Consider the following 18251-nt stretch of genomic DNA (forward strand, 5'->3'; position numbering starts at 1 on the left):
GTGGCACAATATTTGCACACTGTAGGCACTCAACATGGGTATGTATGCTGAATACAATGACGGGTGAATGGAGGAATGAAAGTTCAGCTATTTCTTGGAGTGCTCTTAATATTCTAGAACCAAAAAACTCTTGGGGGCAGGACATTTAAGTGGTAAACAAATAGAAAAGAAAAGGTAAATACATTTTCTTTAAAAAATAAATAAAGCAAAGCTAACAAAACTAAGTTAAGTACATGTGTCCAAGTAAAAGTACATGAAGCTAAATTAGAACAATGTTCAGATTCCTGAGAGAGTCCTTGATCCGCTTAAGGGTGTCTTAAGTGTTGATAATGCTAATGTAAGGTATGAAGAAGGCATTATTGTCATACAGATTTGAAAAAAAAAGATGAGAGTCACTAGCAAATGAAGTGACATGGCTGAGGTCTCACATCTATTCAATACCAAAATCAAGGATAAATGCTCAGTTTTTCTAATTATCTGTTTAAAACAGTTTCCACCAGCACATGCTACTTTTACACTGTTGACCAAATGTCCTCAGCCAGAAACCCAACACTCTTTTAGGCTCTCTATTATATCATTTCTATGCCAAAGATGAAATTCCAGGTAAGCAACACATTTTCATTAGCAATGATTTCAGTAGTTATTTTTTATTTTCGAATATTTTTCAGACTAACAAACTTTATATGTCAGTGCAAGATGACCCATCAGACATCTTCTAAAAAGTTTCCTTCCTTTATAGAAAGAAGAGAGCTAAGAGTAGCACTTTTCTTTGTGTAATAGCTTAAGATGACTACATTTCAATTATTTTATTAAAGTATTTTATGAATGCAGATAATATTGTCACCTGAATTAGTAAAAGGTGAACTGAGATCTGTAAGAGATGAAATAATTTAAGGTGGGAACCAGGACAAGAATTTATCTGAGCCAGTACTTCACTCTTGCTTGATTCCGGCCGAAATCCTCTGGAGATGTGTATGGGGCCAGGGAACAAGCGGTTTTATGTGTTTAATGTAAACCCAACTGTTTAACTTAAATTTTATTTAGCAAATTTGACCTATTTACTTTCAACCTAAATAGTCCTTTTTTTCAGCCCTATGATTGCATTGAATTGTGGGGAATATGTATGTTTAGAATCACTTTTTATCAATGTGATCAAGACCAGGGCTGGTCTAATTTTACTGACCTATTACTTCTGCCCAGAACTATTTGGCTGTACCAGTCTATTACAACACAAGGTGAATAGGTTTTCCAATTCTCATTTTTGGTTGTTTGTGTATTGGAATTTATTTACCCATATTCATACCGTTTTGCTACCATACAAACTTTTGGGGGGAGTTATTTGCTTGTGATGATTAGTTGACCACTGTTAAAAGACAGTTGCCTAGCTAAAAAAAAGCAGGCTTTTCTTTTTTTACAAAGGCAGATTTTTTCTTTTTCTTCTTTCTAATTGTACAAACCCAGGCATGCTATATGTGACTCTATTGCCTAAAATCAACAGAGTGGGAAAGAACGCTTAAAAAAAACAGGAAATTGTGAATGACATTTATTGATGTACTTTTAAAAATCAATTTCAGTTCCCTCAATTGTTTTTAAAATCACGGCTTTTGAAGTCAAGCTGACCTGTATTAGAACTCTGTTTTCAATATCTACCTGGGAGAACTTGTCTGAGGAACGTAACTTCTCTGACTTTCAGATTCCTTACCTACAAAATGTGGAAAATACTATCTAGACCATGGAGTTCTTGTGAGAAGTATGTAGATACCTTAGCACAGTGCTGAGGATTTAGTAGGTGGGTCCTGGACAGGGTACAGCCCACGTCACTGTTCCTGGTGGCCCGGGTGCTTCCTTCTTTCGCTCCTTCCACAAATGTTTGTTAGAGGTTTACTATGGCTTCATTTAATTTTAATGTCTTTTATTTCAGTGAACATTAGTTTCTCTGGCTTTTTCACCCCTCCCACCATCCTTAAACTCTCTAAGCCCTCTCCAGCTCTCATTCCATTTCCTGCCCCCATCTCTTTATTATTTAACATGTCTGTACAATAACCTGAGTTTTAGTGATAACGGTTGTGTTCAAGTCTGTGAACATACAGGTTCATTTTAGAGAGTTTTCTGTAGGCTTCCATGGAGTTGGTTCTAAATATTAGTCTGTCTCCAATTAATTTATCTGAGCAGTAAAGAGCTAAAGACTTCTCGAACACATCCCTCTTCTGTACCCTCACCGACTCCTTCACGGTGATCTTATGCCCTACAGATGCATATGAGCCCAGTGGATTGCCCTGCAGCAGAGCCCTGCCTCTCCCTTTCTAAGGATGGTGAAAAAGACAGAGACGCCAGTGGGAGGGGGAGAAAAAGACACCTAGAGAGAGGGGAGTGGAGACATGCCAGAGTGCTCCAGTCTCCACCACAGCCCCCTGATGCTCAGGCCCCTCACTACTGCACTGCACCATCACTCCCACCAGCCAAAGACACTACGCCCTTACCCAGGCCTGAGCCAGGTCCCGCAGACTCTGTCTGACTACTCCAGGCAGGATGAAGTGTCCAGCAAGGGAGTCACAATTTTCAGCACTGGGTCAAGTATAGGGATGGAGTGTTATCTCATGCCCTCATGTGCACCTTCCCATCCTTTTAGGACACCCTCTTTCCCCCACACCCCACCCCACCCTGAATACCCTAGACCTGCAATCTGCTAGGAATTATGGTACCACCCACTTCCACCACCGGGACTTGGGTTGGGTCATGGGTAGGCTCACCCCTGAGCTCATGGATCCAGAAAAAAAACAAAAAAAGACTGAGACTTCACTCGATCTTTACTCCTTAGGCGGAGCACATTACCCTGGGTCTTGCACTTTATAGATGTGCAAATTTAAGATTAGCCTTGGAACAGTGTTTGTTGTTGCCAAATAAGGCCCTTTGTTCTTATCCCATCTCCCCTTTTTCTCTCTGCAGTCCATTCCCAACCACTCAAGTATTACTAATGACCCATCCTTTCTACCTCATATAAGCAAACAGCACTGTCTGTCTTTCTCACCCAGAGATTCCAAGTGGATTTGGGATTAGCTCTGCAAACTGTTTGACTCCTTTTCAGTCCTCCTGAAGACTCCTCACTGCTTTGTTTCTCCTGGACAGACAGACTAGAAGAGATTGCATCATATTAGCCAGTTTTTCTGCCCCTTGGTCTGTGTACACAATGCCCCTGCATCTGGCCTTATGTAGCTTTTTATTTCTACATCTTTGTGCTATTCTTTGTGGCTAAGAAATTTGCAAGATATGACTCCACCTTGGCAAACAGTTAGTGAGTAAGTTTTGCAGGTGTATTAAATAGCTTAAAAAAGAAAATCTCTATCCCAGCAACAATGCAGTATCTACACATTCAATCAGATAGACAAGATAAGCCACTCCTTGATGTTTTCTGTAGCAGGGCTAGGTAGAAGCTTTGAAATGGAGTCCTCCTTCCCCCAAAATAAATCTTTCATTTGTATGTGATTCTTTGTCCAAATCTGTTCTTTAGTAGGATTATATTTATTTCTTTTCCTGATAGGAATGCATTCACTTTTTCTTCCTTTAAGTCCCCAAAATATTCTTTATCTAATCTTTCTTCTCTGTTTTGAGAAGGATAAAGAACTGCATGGTTTGCTCATACATCAAAGTCCTATCAGTGTATCTCCTATTTGCTAGAAAATTATGGCACATATTTCACATTAAAAATGTATCATAAAATTTGTATTATGGAGTTCAAACCATGTGTTCTTGTTTCTTGTTGTTATGTATCGCACATGGAAGAGTGAACACTATAAAGGGGAAAACATAAAAGAAAATGTTAGCTCACACCCTTTCAACCATGAACCTGACCACAGTGTTTATATCTGAATCACAAGAGAGGATTATGAAAACTCACCCAGCTTTTCTCACACAGAGTCTTGCAAACATAACTGCTTTATAATAAAATAAAAACTGTGTTTGATTTTATTAAATATAACTGAAATGTTTAAGTAGGTTTTAAATCATGCCAGTTACTTTTAAATAAGCCTATAAGGCCTGAGGACAGAGCAAGCTCTTTTCGGGAGCCTGAGCTTGCAGACCTTTCTCCTTTGCCGTAACCTCTAAACCTTTGACTGCTATACCTCTATTGAAAGAGATCATATTCTATCACACTTCTTATGGTAAGTATTGTAAAACTAAAACCACGCAAGTACTGATTGTCCCACTCCAAATTATACATTTAAATGTTAAGAGTAATGTGATGTGGTGACCTCGAACTTTTAAGGTTCCCTTTCAGGGTGCTTCTTCAATACAGTTGGTTTTGATGTGTAATATCCTTTACCCATTACTTATTTTCTCCTTCTTCACATTGTTTTAGTTCCCTTTCATTCCACCTAAGCATCGCATTATTATATTGTAGCCTTTATATAGTTGTTTCTCTTTCCTTTTTCACACAAAGCTTTTTGGTCTAAATCTTTTAAGTATTTATTTATTTATTTGCTTTTCTCTGCTGCTAATACATTGAACTACATTTTCCTTTTCCTTCTATAGAACTATCCTTTTACATATTACAGCAGTGTATTTTCCAGGCACCATCATTCATACTCTAAGCACCTCCAACTGGAAAATCCACATTATCTTTAAGAACTATTGGTCTGTTTGGAGAAACATTTTTACTCCATACCTAGTTTTTTTTATTCTATTTAAGTACTGTCATTATTTTTTGTTTGTTTTTATCTTTTCTTTGAATTTACTACTCAATTGGTGAAAATCTTCTTGCGAAAGGTGAGATTTGATTATTTCATTTCAAATCAAGCTTTACTTATAATTTTTTTATCTTTCAAATAGCATTTAAATTATATCAACTACTTTTCAGCTAATCCATTTAATGAAGAAACTTCGCAATTCAAATCAGCACAATTAAACGTGGCTTGCTGCAGGATATGGATTTAGAAATATAATATTGATAACCAACTTTGTCATTTTCTAAAATGTTTTTACATAAATTATTTCATTTATCTTCCACATTTACTCCATGATATAGGCATTATTAACACTATTTTATTGATAAACTAAGAATCAGTTTTGCAATGATTTTCATGTTCATTTGCAATGAAATGCATTGAAGAGCTGGTACCCAAATCCAGTGTCTTCTGATTTCCTAACCCTGAATTTGTTCCATGATACCTCAGGCTACAGGTGGGCTAAATTCTTGTGTATGCACTTTAATTCCAGACAAATTTGAATAATAATTAATGACCTGAGTATAAACATGTACTTTATATAAAAAGAAATCAATACATACTTTATATTTTCCAGTTAACAATTTTCTAAGCTATATTAACTAATTTTTATTCCTATGGTTATTGATATTTTTTACATTTCTCAAGCTTTCTGATTTTGCTGGGCTTCCATTAACTTGTGGCTACTGTGCAACAGCAGACTTCTCTAGGCTTCTCCCCACATCCATGTTGCATTCATATTCACAAAACTAGTCCGAAGGTAGTTGAAAACAGCTGCATCTTTTAGATGCAGTCCATGGTAAGACATTTGCTGTGGGCTAGAAGAAACATATTTCTGACAGATCCCAAATGGGATTCATCACTTTCGGTCCCATAGCTGCTTGATGTTTGTGCTTTGCAAAAACTTCCCGCATTTGGTCCTTTACAGAATTCTTCCAAACACGTTGACACATGACATATCCATTTCTCCCTCCAATGTGGTGATTTTAATAATTTGTTTGAAACATTATTTAATAATGTTTCTCTAAGATTTAATGACCTCTGTGGAGAATAACAACTTTGTCACACATAAATCTAACTAAAAATAGTCTTTGTAGTTGTTTGGTGACTTGCTCAATTATTGGGAAACATTTTTGTTAGTTTCTTACCAACACACAGTGTTTTCCAAATGTTAAAACGGAAAGATCACCATTTGATTGCTATTGTCTCTGAGTCACTGTCAGAGGCTTAGATAATACTGGGCTTTACTTTCATATGATAGCTTTTGCAAGATTTTGGTTTTTATTTAATGCCAGGTTTAATAAAATACAATCAAAATATAATAAATATCATATTATATACAACTATTCAGTTCAAAGAAAATTTATTGAGAAACCAGTAATACACACTGCTTCATAATTTTGACCTTAATTATTAAAACTGAACTCTGAATTTCTCTTAATTTTCCCTATTGCCTCTCTAAAAATTTCTTGAAACTATTTTTTTCCAATTTTGAATACACATATTTAATTTGAAGTACAAATACTTCCTTTCATTTGCCTTTGAACCACCACCTCCAAGGTTCAACAGTGGATACTTTGAGATTTGACCCCTACTTTTTTCATGATTTTACAATCTTACATCAAATCTCCGGTCAGTCTGGTTTTTGCAGACCAGCATACTGTTTCCCTTAAAAGCCATTCTACTGTTTTGATTACTTTTAGAGACTGTGTTGCCAACCTTTTCTGGATTTCTTCTCTCTAGAACCCTTATCTCTCCTTACCTCTCTATTTTTACCATGTGGGTGAAATGTAATCATGACCAGAGGAACTTCCTGAACATTATTTTTATGATGTTGTTGTCACATAGCAAGAAATGATAATGGGCACTCCAAGATTAGATAAATAAGTAAATAAATAGAAGTGTCTTCTAGGGACTTTTTTTTTTTTTTTCTTGCTAAGGAAGAAAAGCCTAACCAAACCAGCAAGGGCAAATAGGGACATCTGTCAGAAGGAAGCAGAGGTGTTGCGTAGAACCTGAAGGCAGAGAGTACAGCCAGGCCCCACAACAGGCTGGAACCACAGAAAAGGCAGGGACAGGTTTCCAGTGCACTCCGCTTGGTGCTTCCCTGCATGAAATGGCCACACAGCTGGGCTCTGCATTACTGCCAAGCTGCACCATGTTTTCATTCCAGATTACCAAGAGAGAACCTGATTGGCCCAAATCAGAGAATATCCTTATCCCTAGTTCAAACAGTGGTGGTCAAGTGGCTTGATTAAAGATGTTAACTGACATTGAGGCTAAGCTCCCCTCAGAGCATGCTCTAGAAGGTTTAAGACATGTACGTCAAAATTTCTTTTAATTTGTCTATTTTGAATATCTTTCAGATAAAACATACACGTACTCCGATGACTACTTTCCCAGGTATGTAGAATATGAGTCATAGATTATGATTCCCAAGGAGTAAGGAGAAGTAACTAATGTTATATTGCTTATAGGTTTGGCTCAGGAATGTTTCACTTGGGTTAAAATAAAATGAAAAGTGAGTTTTAATTACTTTTATTTCCACCTGAAGAATAATAGTTATAATATTATTATCTGCCCTAGTTACTTACTCATCCTGAGTCAGTGAGAGAGCTGAATGAAGGACAAAATGAAACTCTAACCCGGTATCTACAGAATCCTCATTAATTTTGGAAGAAGATATCCTAGATTAGGATTCAGTTCAGGTTGTAAAAATGTAGTCTAATTAAATATAGAATTGTGTGGCTCTTAAGAATTCAAGGTAGTAAGAAATCTGGCAATATTGATACAATTTAAGATATGTATGCACACATACATAAACAAGGATGATTTGTGCTGTGCCATTTTTAAGGGTATTGCCAATAAATAACTAAAATAATATGCACTTATAGATATAACATAACTTAATCGCTTATACTTATTAAGAATGTTGCAGATAAATTTGTGTAGTATAAAACTTTTTTTAAAGAAGGTTTATAATATAAAGCATAGTAAAGAAGTTTCATTTTCTTGGACAATATATTCTGACCCAAATGTATCATTAGATTGGAAATTTCTCTTTTAGGATTAAAAAAATCTAAATATAGAAAATTTCCTAGAGGATTCTTCAAGACCTTTTTGAAATGGTAAACTGAAAGGCTGAAAAGGTCTTTCAAAAACACAAAGCTTTCTCACTGTACAGGGTAAGACTGCAAGCTTTTTATTGGCCTCTAAAATGTCCTTTTTTAAAAAACAATTCTTCTCCGTGTGGAAATGTCTCTGGAAGATTCAGATCTGGGCTACAGGCAGACCCACACAAAAAAGACAATCTATATTTTATGACTGTTTTTAACATTGGATTCTACAACATGAGATAATTTAAGTCATTAGTTCATTTCAAGAGTGATTTGCTGATTTGGTTACAACAAAAAATAAGACAAAAAGAATCCTACATAACCACGTAGAAGTTAATCTGACGATTGATTTGACACTTGTCATTTGAAAGGCAGTTAAGATGCAGTGTGATAGAAAGTCTTGTGATACTATCGTTCTACCAAAGACTGGGTTAGTGGTTTTTGGATTAGGATGGGAAGAATCAGAAAAATTGGTAAAACACCCATCTCAAAGCAAGCAGGCTCTTAGCTGCAGGGAAAATTCAGAAAGGAGGCTTGTTCTTTTATAACATTTGTTCCTTCAATAAATATTCATTCAACAAATAAGCATTTGTTTAGACAACAGAGATACAAAGATGAAAAGATGCGATCCTTCCCTCAAGTATTTAATAATTTGTTATCTATTGTAATAAATCTCCATTTAGGCAAAATTTGAATATACAGTGCAGATTGTATCTATTAAAAAGAGGCTGGCATATTAATTCACATGCTTATGTATGTACTTCACAGATTGTCTATTTCTCTGATTATGTAGTTTGGGAGCCAAAGTCACCTTTATAGGAGAGCATGGAGGCTTCAGAAAAAAACGAATGAACTATCTCCAGACATTAAGAAATAAACATTAAAACAGCAGGTGGAAATAAGGGATATCTTTCTTAGGTAGGGCTAGAATTGTGGATGCTTCCTCAGTCCTTAGATGGTTCAAAGCTGGGTAGAAGGGAGGCAAGCTTCCCTCATACTGGGTTCCCTGCTGCACTGCCCCCCTGATCCTACTCAGCATTGGTTTAGGTGGGAAGCTATGCTGGAGGGGAAAGAAATTTGCTTCTCTGGTCTTATCTTCCTGCTTCCCCAAATCCCTGCCTTCCTACATTAGTAAGTCAGGAACATGATCACTTTAAGGACAGCAAAGCATCTATATCTAATAGAAAGTTAAATATACACTTCCTGGTATTTACCCCTGAGCCACTTTATTTGTCCTTTAAACGTAATTCTACACAATTCTTGTCTTTTGATCTGTGTTAAGAGGATAATGCAGTGAGAATATCATCGGTTTGAGGTACAAACAGTCCTGGATGTTAATCACTCTTGCAATTACCAGGTTTGTAATCTTGGGAAAATGAGCATTGCTGAGGTGGAATTTTATCATCTGAAAAGTATGGATTATAATATAATACTGTACTTACAAGGGTAGCTGACTGATTTTTTTAAAAAAAAGGCGAAATGCTTTATTAGGTGAAAATTAAGGTCTAAGAAAATTCCCACCCATTTGAATTATATTTACCCCTTAATTTAGGAAAGCAGTTCAGATTTACACTAAGCTTATTATAGCTCCTCAGTGTTCAGAATCTCTCTCAAGGACTTAGGACAAATCCCCACCTGTTCCCAGGGTTGAGTATCCTGATGACAACAGAACTCCTGGGTAGCCTTCCCTGGTGCCTCAGACTTCCAGGTAGATATGCAGATGAGACCCTCACTGTGACCACTGCCACACTTGGAACCAAAGTATCTCCATGTTTTTAAGCCTTCTGTTTATTTGTTTTAATGTACAAGTAACCATAATCCAAGCTCCAACCCTGTGCGAATGCAAGAAGTCCAGTCCCTAACCTAAGTATTTTGGGGAATCCTCCAGAATGTGCTTATAGGTTCCAAAAACCTTATTCTTGGTTGCCTCTTGGGCACCCCTAGCTCTGTGTCACTGCTCTAGTTTTCTTTCCCCATCTTGTTTAGAATTCTTCATGCTGGCAGATCTTTCCAGTCTTCTTTCCCCCAAACTTTGACAAAGACTCTTCTTTTCAAGGGCTCCAAAGCACTGGCAATATAAGCTCCTGTGTTTGACTGACTTTACAAAAAAGTAGACATCATTAGAAGGACATATGAACACTGATCAAGAGAATAAAAATTTAATGTTAGATATCATTGTCTGAGAGTCCATTAACTTCCCCCCTCATAGGAAATACTACTGGTTCTTAGCTAACCCTAGCCATACTAACCCTAGTTATACAAAAATTGCTGGGGTTTACACTTTTCTCCTGGACCAAGGGTCTATCTTTGATATCCACTCACCCCAAATTCAAGAAACCTACACCCATGGCACAGTCCCTGCCAGAGAAAGTAAAAATTTAATGAGCATATACTCAGGAACACATTGTTGCAACAACTTTGCCTTTTCTCTCCTCCTTCATTATTGCTTTTTCTTTCCTTTTTGTCTCATTCCCAGCAGTATATAAACAGACAGTACTGTCTGACATCTTTTTAAAAAAAAAGAAAAAAGTTCCCTTGATATTAGATTGCCTATAGTTACCTCTCCATTGCTCTGCACCCTTCATAGCAAAACTTGGAAGTGCCATCTACATTCTGTCCATATTTGCTGACTTCTCTTCCTCTTCTCTTCTTTCTTGAACCTACTCTATTCGATCTTCTGTCCTCAATAATCCACTGACTCAGCTTTTGTCAAGATCACCAATGAAATCTACATGGCAAATCTTAGTCTCATTATACGTGGTCCATCTGTAGCATTTGACACATTGACACTCTACTTCTTGAGACACTTGCTTCTCCAGACTCTGGGCCACCCCCTTTTTGGTTTTCCTCCTCAATTAGTAGCAGCTTCTTCTCCTTTGCTGGTTCCTGAACCTTCGACAAGAGAGTGCCCAGGGCTCAGTCTAGTGAGCCTCTTCTCTATCTACACTCATTCCATTAGTAATTTCATCCTCTCTCATGGCTTTCAGTAACGTTTAAACACTGGTGAAGCCGAAACATATATCTGCCTATTCAAAGAAATGTCTACTAAGCAAATCAGGTTAACACTTAGCAAAAACAACTTCTGATAGACCCTAAGCTTACTCTTTTTTATCAATCTTACAACTTCCCAGCCCCTTAAAATAGTTTTATTTAGTTTTACAGAAATCTTTCATTTTTATTTGGATATTGGAACCCTACATTTATGTCATAGAATTTGGGAGCTGAAAAGAACAATAGGGATTAAATAATGTAATATCCTTGTTCATAAATAAGGAAATTGAAATTCAGAGAATTTATGTCCAAAATCACCCATGCAGAAGTAATGATTTTTTAAAAATTGAATTTACTTATTTAATCTACTTAGATAATAAAGTATTTGAGGCATTTTCCTTAAAGCACTTCATAATAAAATAATAATAAAATATAAATACAAACTTTAAAAAGACTAGAGAAAATGTATATGAAAGTAGAAAATTTGAACCCTAGCAAAAGATGCAATTAATATTATTTTAAATCTTGGGATGTCAGTAAATGTGATTAGTTCGAAGATCATTTCAGACATGATGAGAACAGTGGAGAATCCGATCTGGCCCAAAACTCAGAGGTGCGCTAGTCTCTGGGCATATTTATTAATACACTTTAAATAGTAATCAGTCTTCAACATAAAACACTGCCAAACATTTGTGCTTGAAGTTTATTAGATATTTGCAGTAGGCTGGAGCTATTTGGCATTGCCAAGTAAAGACATACATTTTAATTTGTTGGTTAGGCAACTGCTTCTTTATAATAGTTTATTTGCAATGATTAATCATTTGAGACCTGCCTGTAGACACAAGGCACTGCATTATAAATCATGTCTTATTTTCATTCATAGAGAATGAAATGATGTTCATTTTTTGCACATGATTTATCATTTGCAGGTTGTATCTGCTATCTGTGTGGGCTAGGAAAAATGGATGGATTGTCTTATTAAAAATTCTTCACCTTTTGCTATTATATTCTCTGTATAGCCAGAGAAAAACCATGAGCAGGGACTATTCCATATCCCAATATTAAGCTGTAGTGAATTACCAATGGAAAGAAAGGTTATGGATGAGTTTCTTTGTTATCAGGCGAAATACATGCCAGCATCTGGATTTTCAAATCATTTCATACAGGTATCATTTGAACTGTTTTTTTTTTTTTAACGATACCTACATACTATTTACATATACTGTCTTCTTTCAGAAGCATGGGAGTAATATAGGTGTTCTGCCTTGAGATAAGAGTTCTTTTTCCTTTGATGCAATTCCCTCCAGCTCTCAGTGATATGTAATCTCAAAGTTAAAACATTTGCTGCTGTTTTATGAAATGCCACTCTCACTGCCTGAAATGTTCTTCTGTCCCCAACCTGCTATTGTGAAAGCTGGTCAACAGGGCCATTGTCACTGTTTGGTGACAATGGTAGGTTGTCTACTGTAATCCTATTAGGATTATTCAGATGAGGCTATAAGGAAAGTTAATCAAACATCAAGAGCAAATAGTATTCAGAGCTTTAGGACCAGACTTGCATTACAATCCTAGCACTGACAGTTACTATGTGTCTTTTGACAGTTTACCTCTCTAGCTTGCAAATTCCTTATGTGCACAATGGGGCTTTTTAAAAATGCATCTCATAGGGTTGTCCTGAGGGTTGAATGAGCACTGGCATAAAGAAAAGCTTTCACAATTGTTATTTACTGCTGATATTACACATAAGGTTAGGGAAAATACTTTATCTTAATCTCAGACTTATCTCTAAAGTGGAAAATAATAATATTTCTGAGGAATTTCCCTTGGTTTTTGATGTAATGCATGTAAAACAGCACAGTATTTGGATGTAATAGGTGATCAATCATTTTATTGCATCTGCCAAGCTGAGTCTATGATATTTCTCTGGCCTCTTATTTTTTTATCATCACTGTCAATTAATATTTATTTAGTAAACAGAGTGTTAGGGGTATGTTCAGAGTGATATTCTTGGCAAATAAACAGGAAGTACAATGTATAGATTAGAGCACAGATAATCTAGGTTCTAACCCCAGCTCTGCCATTTACTAGTCTTGTGACCTTCAGCAAATTATATAACCAATCTGTGCCTCAGATTCCTTATCCCTAAAGTGGGAATGCTGTAGTGCCTATCTGGTCGAATTGTTGTGAGAATTAAATGAATGAATATATATAATGCACTTCAAGTAGTATCTGACACACAACAAGTGCTAAATAAGTATTTGCTATTTTTGTTCCCCCAAAGAGGGTCCAAAACACATCTTTTCAAATTCATACACACACATACACACTTGCATTTACTGACTTACTTGCCTATCTACCTTGGCTGGTCAAGGCTGAATAAGAGCATGCAATAATTTACCCAATATTGAATTTAGCTGAGAGATTAGTTTTGAACTATGTGTAAAGTAGATTCTAACAAGGCAAATTATTTCCTTATTATAGGGAAAATGAGTATGACCTTGAAGACACACCAATTTATGGTAACTTAGATAATGTGGTCCCAGGTAAGTTTTATTTTTCCAGAAATTAAATTTATTTATAAATCAATTACCTCACTTAATTCCACAAAGAATTTGAGGTAGCTTATTTTTTGTCACAGTCACGTTTAAATGTTCCAATGGTAACCATAAATTCAGTATTTTTGGCATATCATTTAGCATATATTTCCAAAGCTGCATATCATAAATCATATTGCAACATTCAGTGTAAATCAACATCCTGTTTTTCTATATTCTCTTTATTTTACTCTAGTAGTAATGAGAATACCGGAAGACTCTATTACCATGAATTTTGACACACACAGAATTCTATGAAATAAAGTTATTTCTAGAACAGTAAATGACCCAGGAAAACAGTGCTTTACACTCTGTGTATAAAAGCAAATCTACAGTGAATAATTTGGAACAAAGAACACATTCTCTGGTTTCTCTTGTTTTAACTGGTTCTTTTAAAGTAGAGAACCTAGGTTTACACTGATGACAAGCAGGGAAAGAGAAGTGCCAAACCATCACTGAGTGGGTTATACATTTTTTTGTTCTTTTGTAACAAGTACTCTTCAATTCCCAGCAACCCTTATTACTTGAAATATCCCAACCACCCCAAAAATAAAATGCCCCTAAATGCCTCAAAACAAACAGCTGTGATCTAATTCCAGAGCTCTGATGAGAGAAGCTGTTGAGAGTAACGCTAGCATTTAACACTATCCTTGCCCTGTAAGAAGTTCACTTAATTCATGATAGGAGACTTGGGGGTTAATTCCTTTTGATCTCTGAGTCTCAAACACAGAGGTTTCCAGTAATGGGCTAAATTTATCTGAATCTCTATATATCAAAACAGTATGGAATCTCCTAACGTTACACACATGAGAATTTTATAGGAGTCAAGAATTTATTTAATTTTTGTCTTTCCCCCCATGGTAAAGTGTCCTCTAAGCTCTGCACTCTGAGGAATCAGAAACTATTTTTCAGGAATAGACTATTAAAAATAACTTTCCTTCCCATTTCCCCTTGCAGAATTTTGGTGCCCACCTGTAATATCTGAGGACTTAATTTCTTATGTATTCTGGTGGCTCAAAGCCCACCATATCTGCAGTCTCCATGTCTAATAAGCACAGGTGTCACTCCTACAGGTTCCGATTTAGTAGTTCCAAGATAGAGCTCAGGAACTTGCTATTTAACAAGCCTTCCAGGTGATTCTAATGCATGTTTTCCATGACCCATGCTTTGAGAAACATCACCCTATGGGCCAGTTCTCTGCATTGCTTTTCAGAAAGGGTTGAATGATTTTGAAGTACCTTGTATTATAGTAAACATATATTTTTATCTATGGGGTCAAACTGGTGCAATCCACATCTCTGCCAGGTTACTTGCCGTCCTACAAGTCATTAACTCTCCTTCTTCTCCCTTTTAAATAGGAGTATCTGGGGAAAGAAAGGTACGGATGATTCAGTAAGCATCCCCACAGGATGAAATAAGTGCAGGTCTGCTGGCTGGTGGACATGGTACAAAAACCCCCAAGTACTTAGTAAAAGCATTATACACCCCAGACCCTCAAAACAGCCTGGCTGAACTGTCCTGTCACTGATTTATGGGACGACAAACATAATCTAAACCCTCTTTTTCAAAAATGGTATATAAGGTTAAGAAGGCCTCTTAGTAAAATGTCTTACTTAGGGAAAAAATTACCAAATCGTAATCATCAATATATGTGCTCTGTGCTTTATGCCATCTGCACCATTTGTAATCACGCTTAAAGAGAACACAGACAATCCTTTAACTCGTGGGATCTCAATAATATCTAAATGGTAGTTTAAGTTGAGATTGTCATGTCCTACAATGGTATAAAAAAAATTAATATGATCTAGTCCTTATCCCAAGTGACCTTCTTTTGTCTAATTGTTAATGCTGTAGGGCAGCAGACTTCTCCACAGTCTGATCTGCAGAGCAGTTTGTGCTTCCTTACCTCTTTGTTTCTTCACAAAGAAGCCTAGTCAAATGATCGCTGAAGGTTTCACATTTATAGCTAAATGTTGTTTGGGTCATGTATTTTTATTCATGCCAGGATTTTTTATTTTTCCATTGTAAATCTCTTTTCCACTCCCAAGAACCAGTGGATGAAAACTACTATGAACAAATGAAAGCCCGGCCAGAGAGATCTGTGAACAAACTGCAAGACGCCCCACCTTCACAGGTAAGTCTTGTTTTCCATATCAAGGGCCAAGTTCAGCCTAGGTCATAGCACAGCTGCATGTTTCAAGAGCATAAAAGCAGCACATTCTGATAAACATCAGAAGCAGCCTGTTAGAAATTTTGCATTCTGAGTCGGTGTCAAATCTGGAGCCTGAGCTCTAATGAAAAGCTCAAAGGCAAATAAATAGTACTCAGAGCTACACTTAAAGAGTCAAAATTACGTACAACTACAAAGGCAGTAGATTTCAAGGGAAAAGTGGATTCTCTTCCTAAAGTATTAGTTAAGCTTTTCCTTTCAGAGGGAAAAAAAATTACATGTATCGTAGAAATAAATATAAAAGGTGACACATGCAGAATTCTCAGAAGACCTAGATGTCGGGAATTTATGGCAGATGGGGAGAAAGAGACCTTTAGTGAAAAGATAAATTAACTAACTATAAAAGACCATACTTCTGTTTTACTTTTAAAAAATGAGTGTAAATTTAATACAAGTCCTATGGCTATGGTCTTATGACAGGAGATTTACACGTGGCTTGTGTGGAGATAGGCAGGACTAAAGCCTAAGTAGAAACAGAAAAACCCAGGAAGAAATGGGTAGTTTATCTTTTTACTACCACAATCAGTTCAGCATCCTCAGACATAGCACTGCCATTCATGATTCTTAGCAAACGTGAGGCTGAAATGTTATAAATCTCAGTTTTGATGGTTCTTTCTTCTCCTCGATCTCGTCCCTTTTATTATGTGCTCTTGTGCTATTCCCTAGAAACAGTCATAGGGCCAGCATTTCCTGTGCAGTTTTTACATGTCAGGCTTGTATTATGTGCTTTACAGGCATATCTTTTTAGATTCCTGTAAGGGAGACAGCACGGTTATTCCCATTTGACAGAGGCTTGCAAAAAAGATGAAAAAACTTAACCTAGAGACTCAGAAACTAAGCGGGGAGACAGAATCCAAACTTAGTCCTGCCTAATAGAAAACACTCTCCTCCCAAAGATGGGTCAGAACTTGGAAACTTCCCATTAAGGTAGAATTTCTCTTTTTCTTTGTATGAATCTCCTAAAGAATCAAATTCTTGAAATTTTTATTAAGAAACCAAGATGTGGTGAGGTTTAAGCAAAATGTAAGGTCGTCCTCTCATGGGCAAATCTGTCATGTGATGTTCAATTAATTGTAAATGTATTTTTTAGATAAAAGATATGAAAAACTGCATGTTATAATATGATCTGCAAAATTCATGGTAATATTCATGACAATAAAGAGAAAACCTGTCAAGAAGGTTAAAATGTAACTACACCACCTGAAATGCAGAGATTCACAGGACGTTAGTTATGAAAGAACTGAGAATTCTGAGTAGAAGTTGCTGTTTAAAACATGTAAATTAAACAGGCCAGCTTTATTTGTGCTGCGTCTGGTTTTTACTCAACTGGAAATTGTGCAAAGCCTTAAAATATCTTTCAAAGTCTGCTACTTTATAAATTATATATTTAAAGACACTTCTAAGGAGATTAGTTTTCATTCTATTTCACCCTTCTGACAAATTTAATTTTTTTTTTTTTTCTTGCGGTATGCGGGCCTCTCACTGTTGTGGCCTCTCCCGTTGTGGAGCACAGGCTCTGGACGCGCAGGCTCAGAGGCCACGGCTCACGGGCCCAGCCGCTCTGCGGCATGTGGGATCTTCCCACCAGGGCACGAACCTGTGTCCCCTGCATTGGCAGGCGGACTCCCAACCGCTGCGCCACCAGGGAAGCCCAATTTCAAAAATTAGAAGTAATCTCTTTGGTTTTTTAAATTAATTTTTATTGGAGTATAGTTGATTTACAATGTTGTGTTAGTTTCAGGTGTTCAGCAAAGTAAATCAGTTATACATATACATATATCCACTCTTTTTCAGATTCTATTCCCAGATAGGTCATTACAGAGTATTGCGTAGAGTTCCCTGTGCTATACAGTAGGTTCTTATTAGTTACCTATTTTACATATAGTAGTGTGTATATGTCAATCCCAATCTCCCAGTTTATCCCACCCAGAAGTCATCTCTTCATACTTGATCAATTCCATTTTATTAGAATGACCATTATCATCAAAAACACTACCCAGGGCTTCCCTGGTGGCGCAGTGGTTGAGAGTCCGCCTGCCAATGCAGGCGACACAGGTTCGTGTCCCGGTCCGGGAAGATCCCACATGCCGCGGAGTGGCTGGGCCCGTGAGCCATGGCCACTGAGCCTGCGCGTCCAGAGCCTGTGCTCCACAACGGGAGAGGCCACAACAGTGAGAGGTCCGCGTACCGCAAAAAAAAAAAAACAAAAGCAAACAAAAAAAACACTACCCAGTTAGCTACTATGATACATAGTTACTTTGGTCAATTACAAAAGCATAACAAACCTATAATATAATGCAATAAAGCCTGATGGATAAAGTGTTTGTTGGAAAAGGGAATAAGCTTCTTGTCCTTTGAAAATGATGTGTACAGTTCAGAAGTTGTAATTTCAGTATCTAAGTCTACTATTAACTAGGAAGAGATGATCAGGAAACCTAATGATAAAATGAGTTCATGAGAGTTCCCATGTCTTAAAAAAATTTGAAGCATGCAGGTGTGAACTTGTTTCTCTTCTCTTATCCTCCTGTTAAAACCTCTCACCTATCCCTCCTTTCCCTCCTATGTCAGAAGCAACCCCTCCTCTTTCCAAAGCCAATAC

General features: G+C 36.8%; 1 protein-coding gene across 1 annotated transcript in view; it reads left to right on the forward strand.

Moving 5' to 3' along the window:
- Nucleotides 1-18251, forward strand: part of TRAT1 (T cell receptor associated transmembrane adaptor 1) — a 36490-nt gene that overhangs the window by 12914 nt on the left and 5325 nt on the right. Inside the window, exons 3-5 of the mRNA XM_022597661.3 lie at nucleotides 7088-7124; nucleotides 13310-13371; nucleotides 15471-15556. Of these exons, the coding sequence (XP_022453369.1) occupies nucleotides 7088-7124; nucleotides 13310-13371; nucleotides 15471-15556 (185 nt within the window). The remainder of the gene's footprint in view (nucleotides 1-7087; nucleotides 7125-13309; nucleotides 13372-15470; nucleotides 15557-18251) is intronic.

Source organism: Delphinapterus leucas, chromosome 4, assembly GCF_059928025.1.
Source record: "Delphinapterus leucas isolate spDelLeu-1000000601 "Yukka" chromosome 4, BTC_Dleu_Yukka2, whole genome shotgun sequence".
In the NCBI taxonomy this organism is placed as follows: domain Eukaryota; kingdom Metazoa; phylum Chordata; class Mammalia; order Artiodactyla; family Monodontidae; genus Delphinapterus; species Delphinapterus leucas.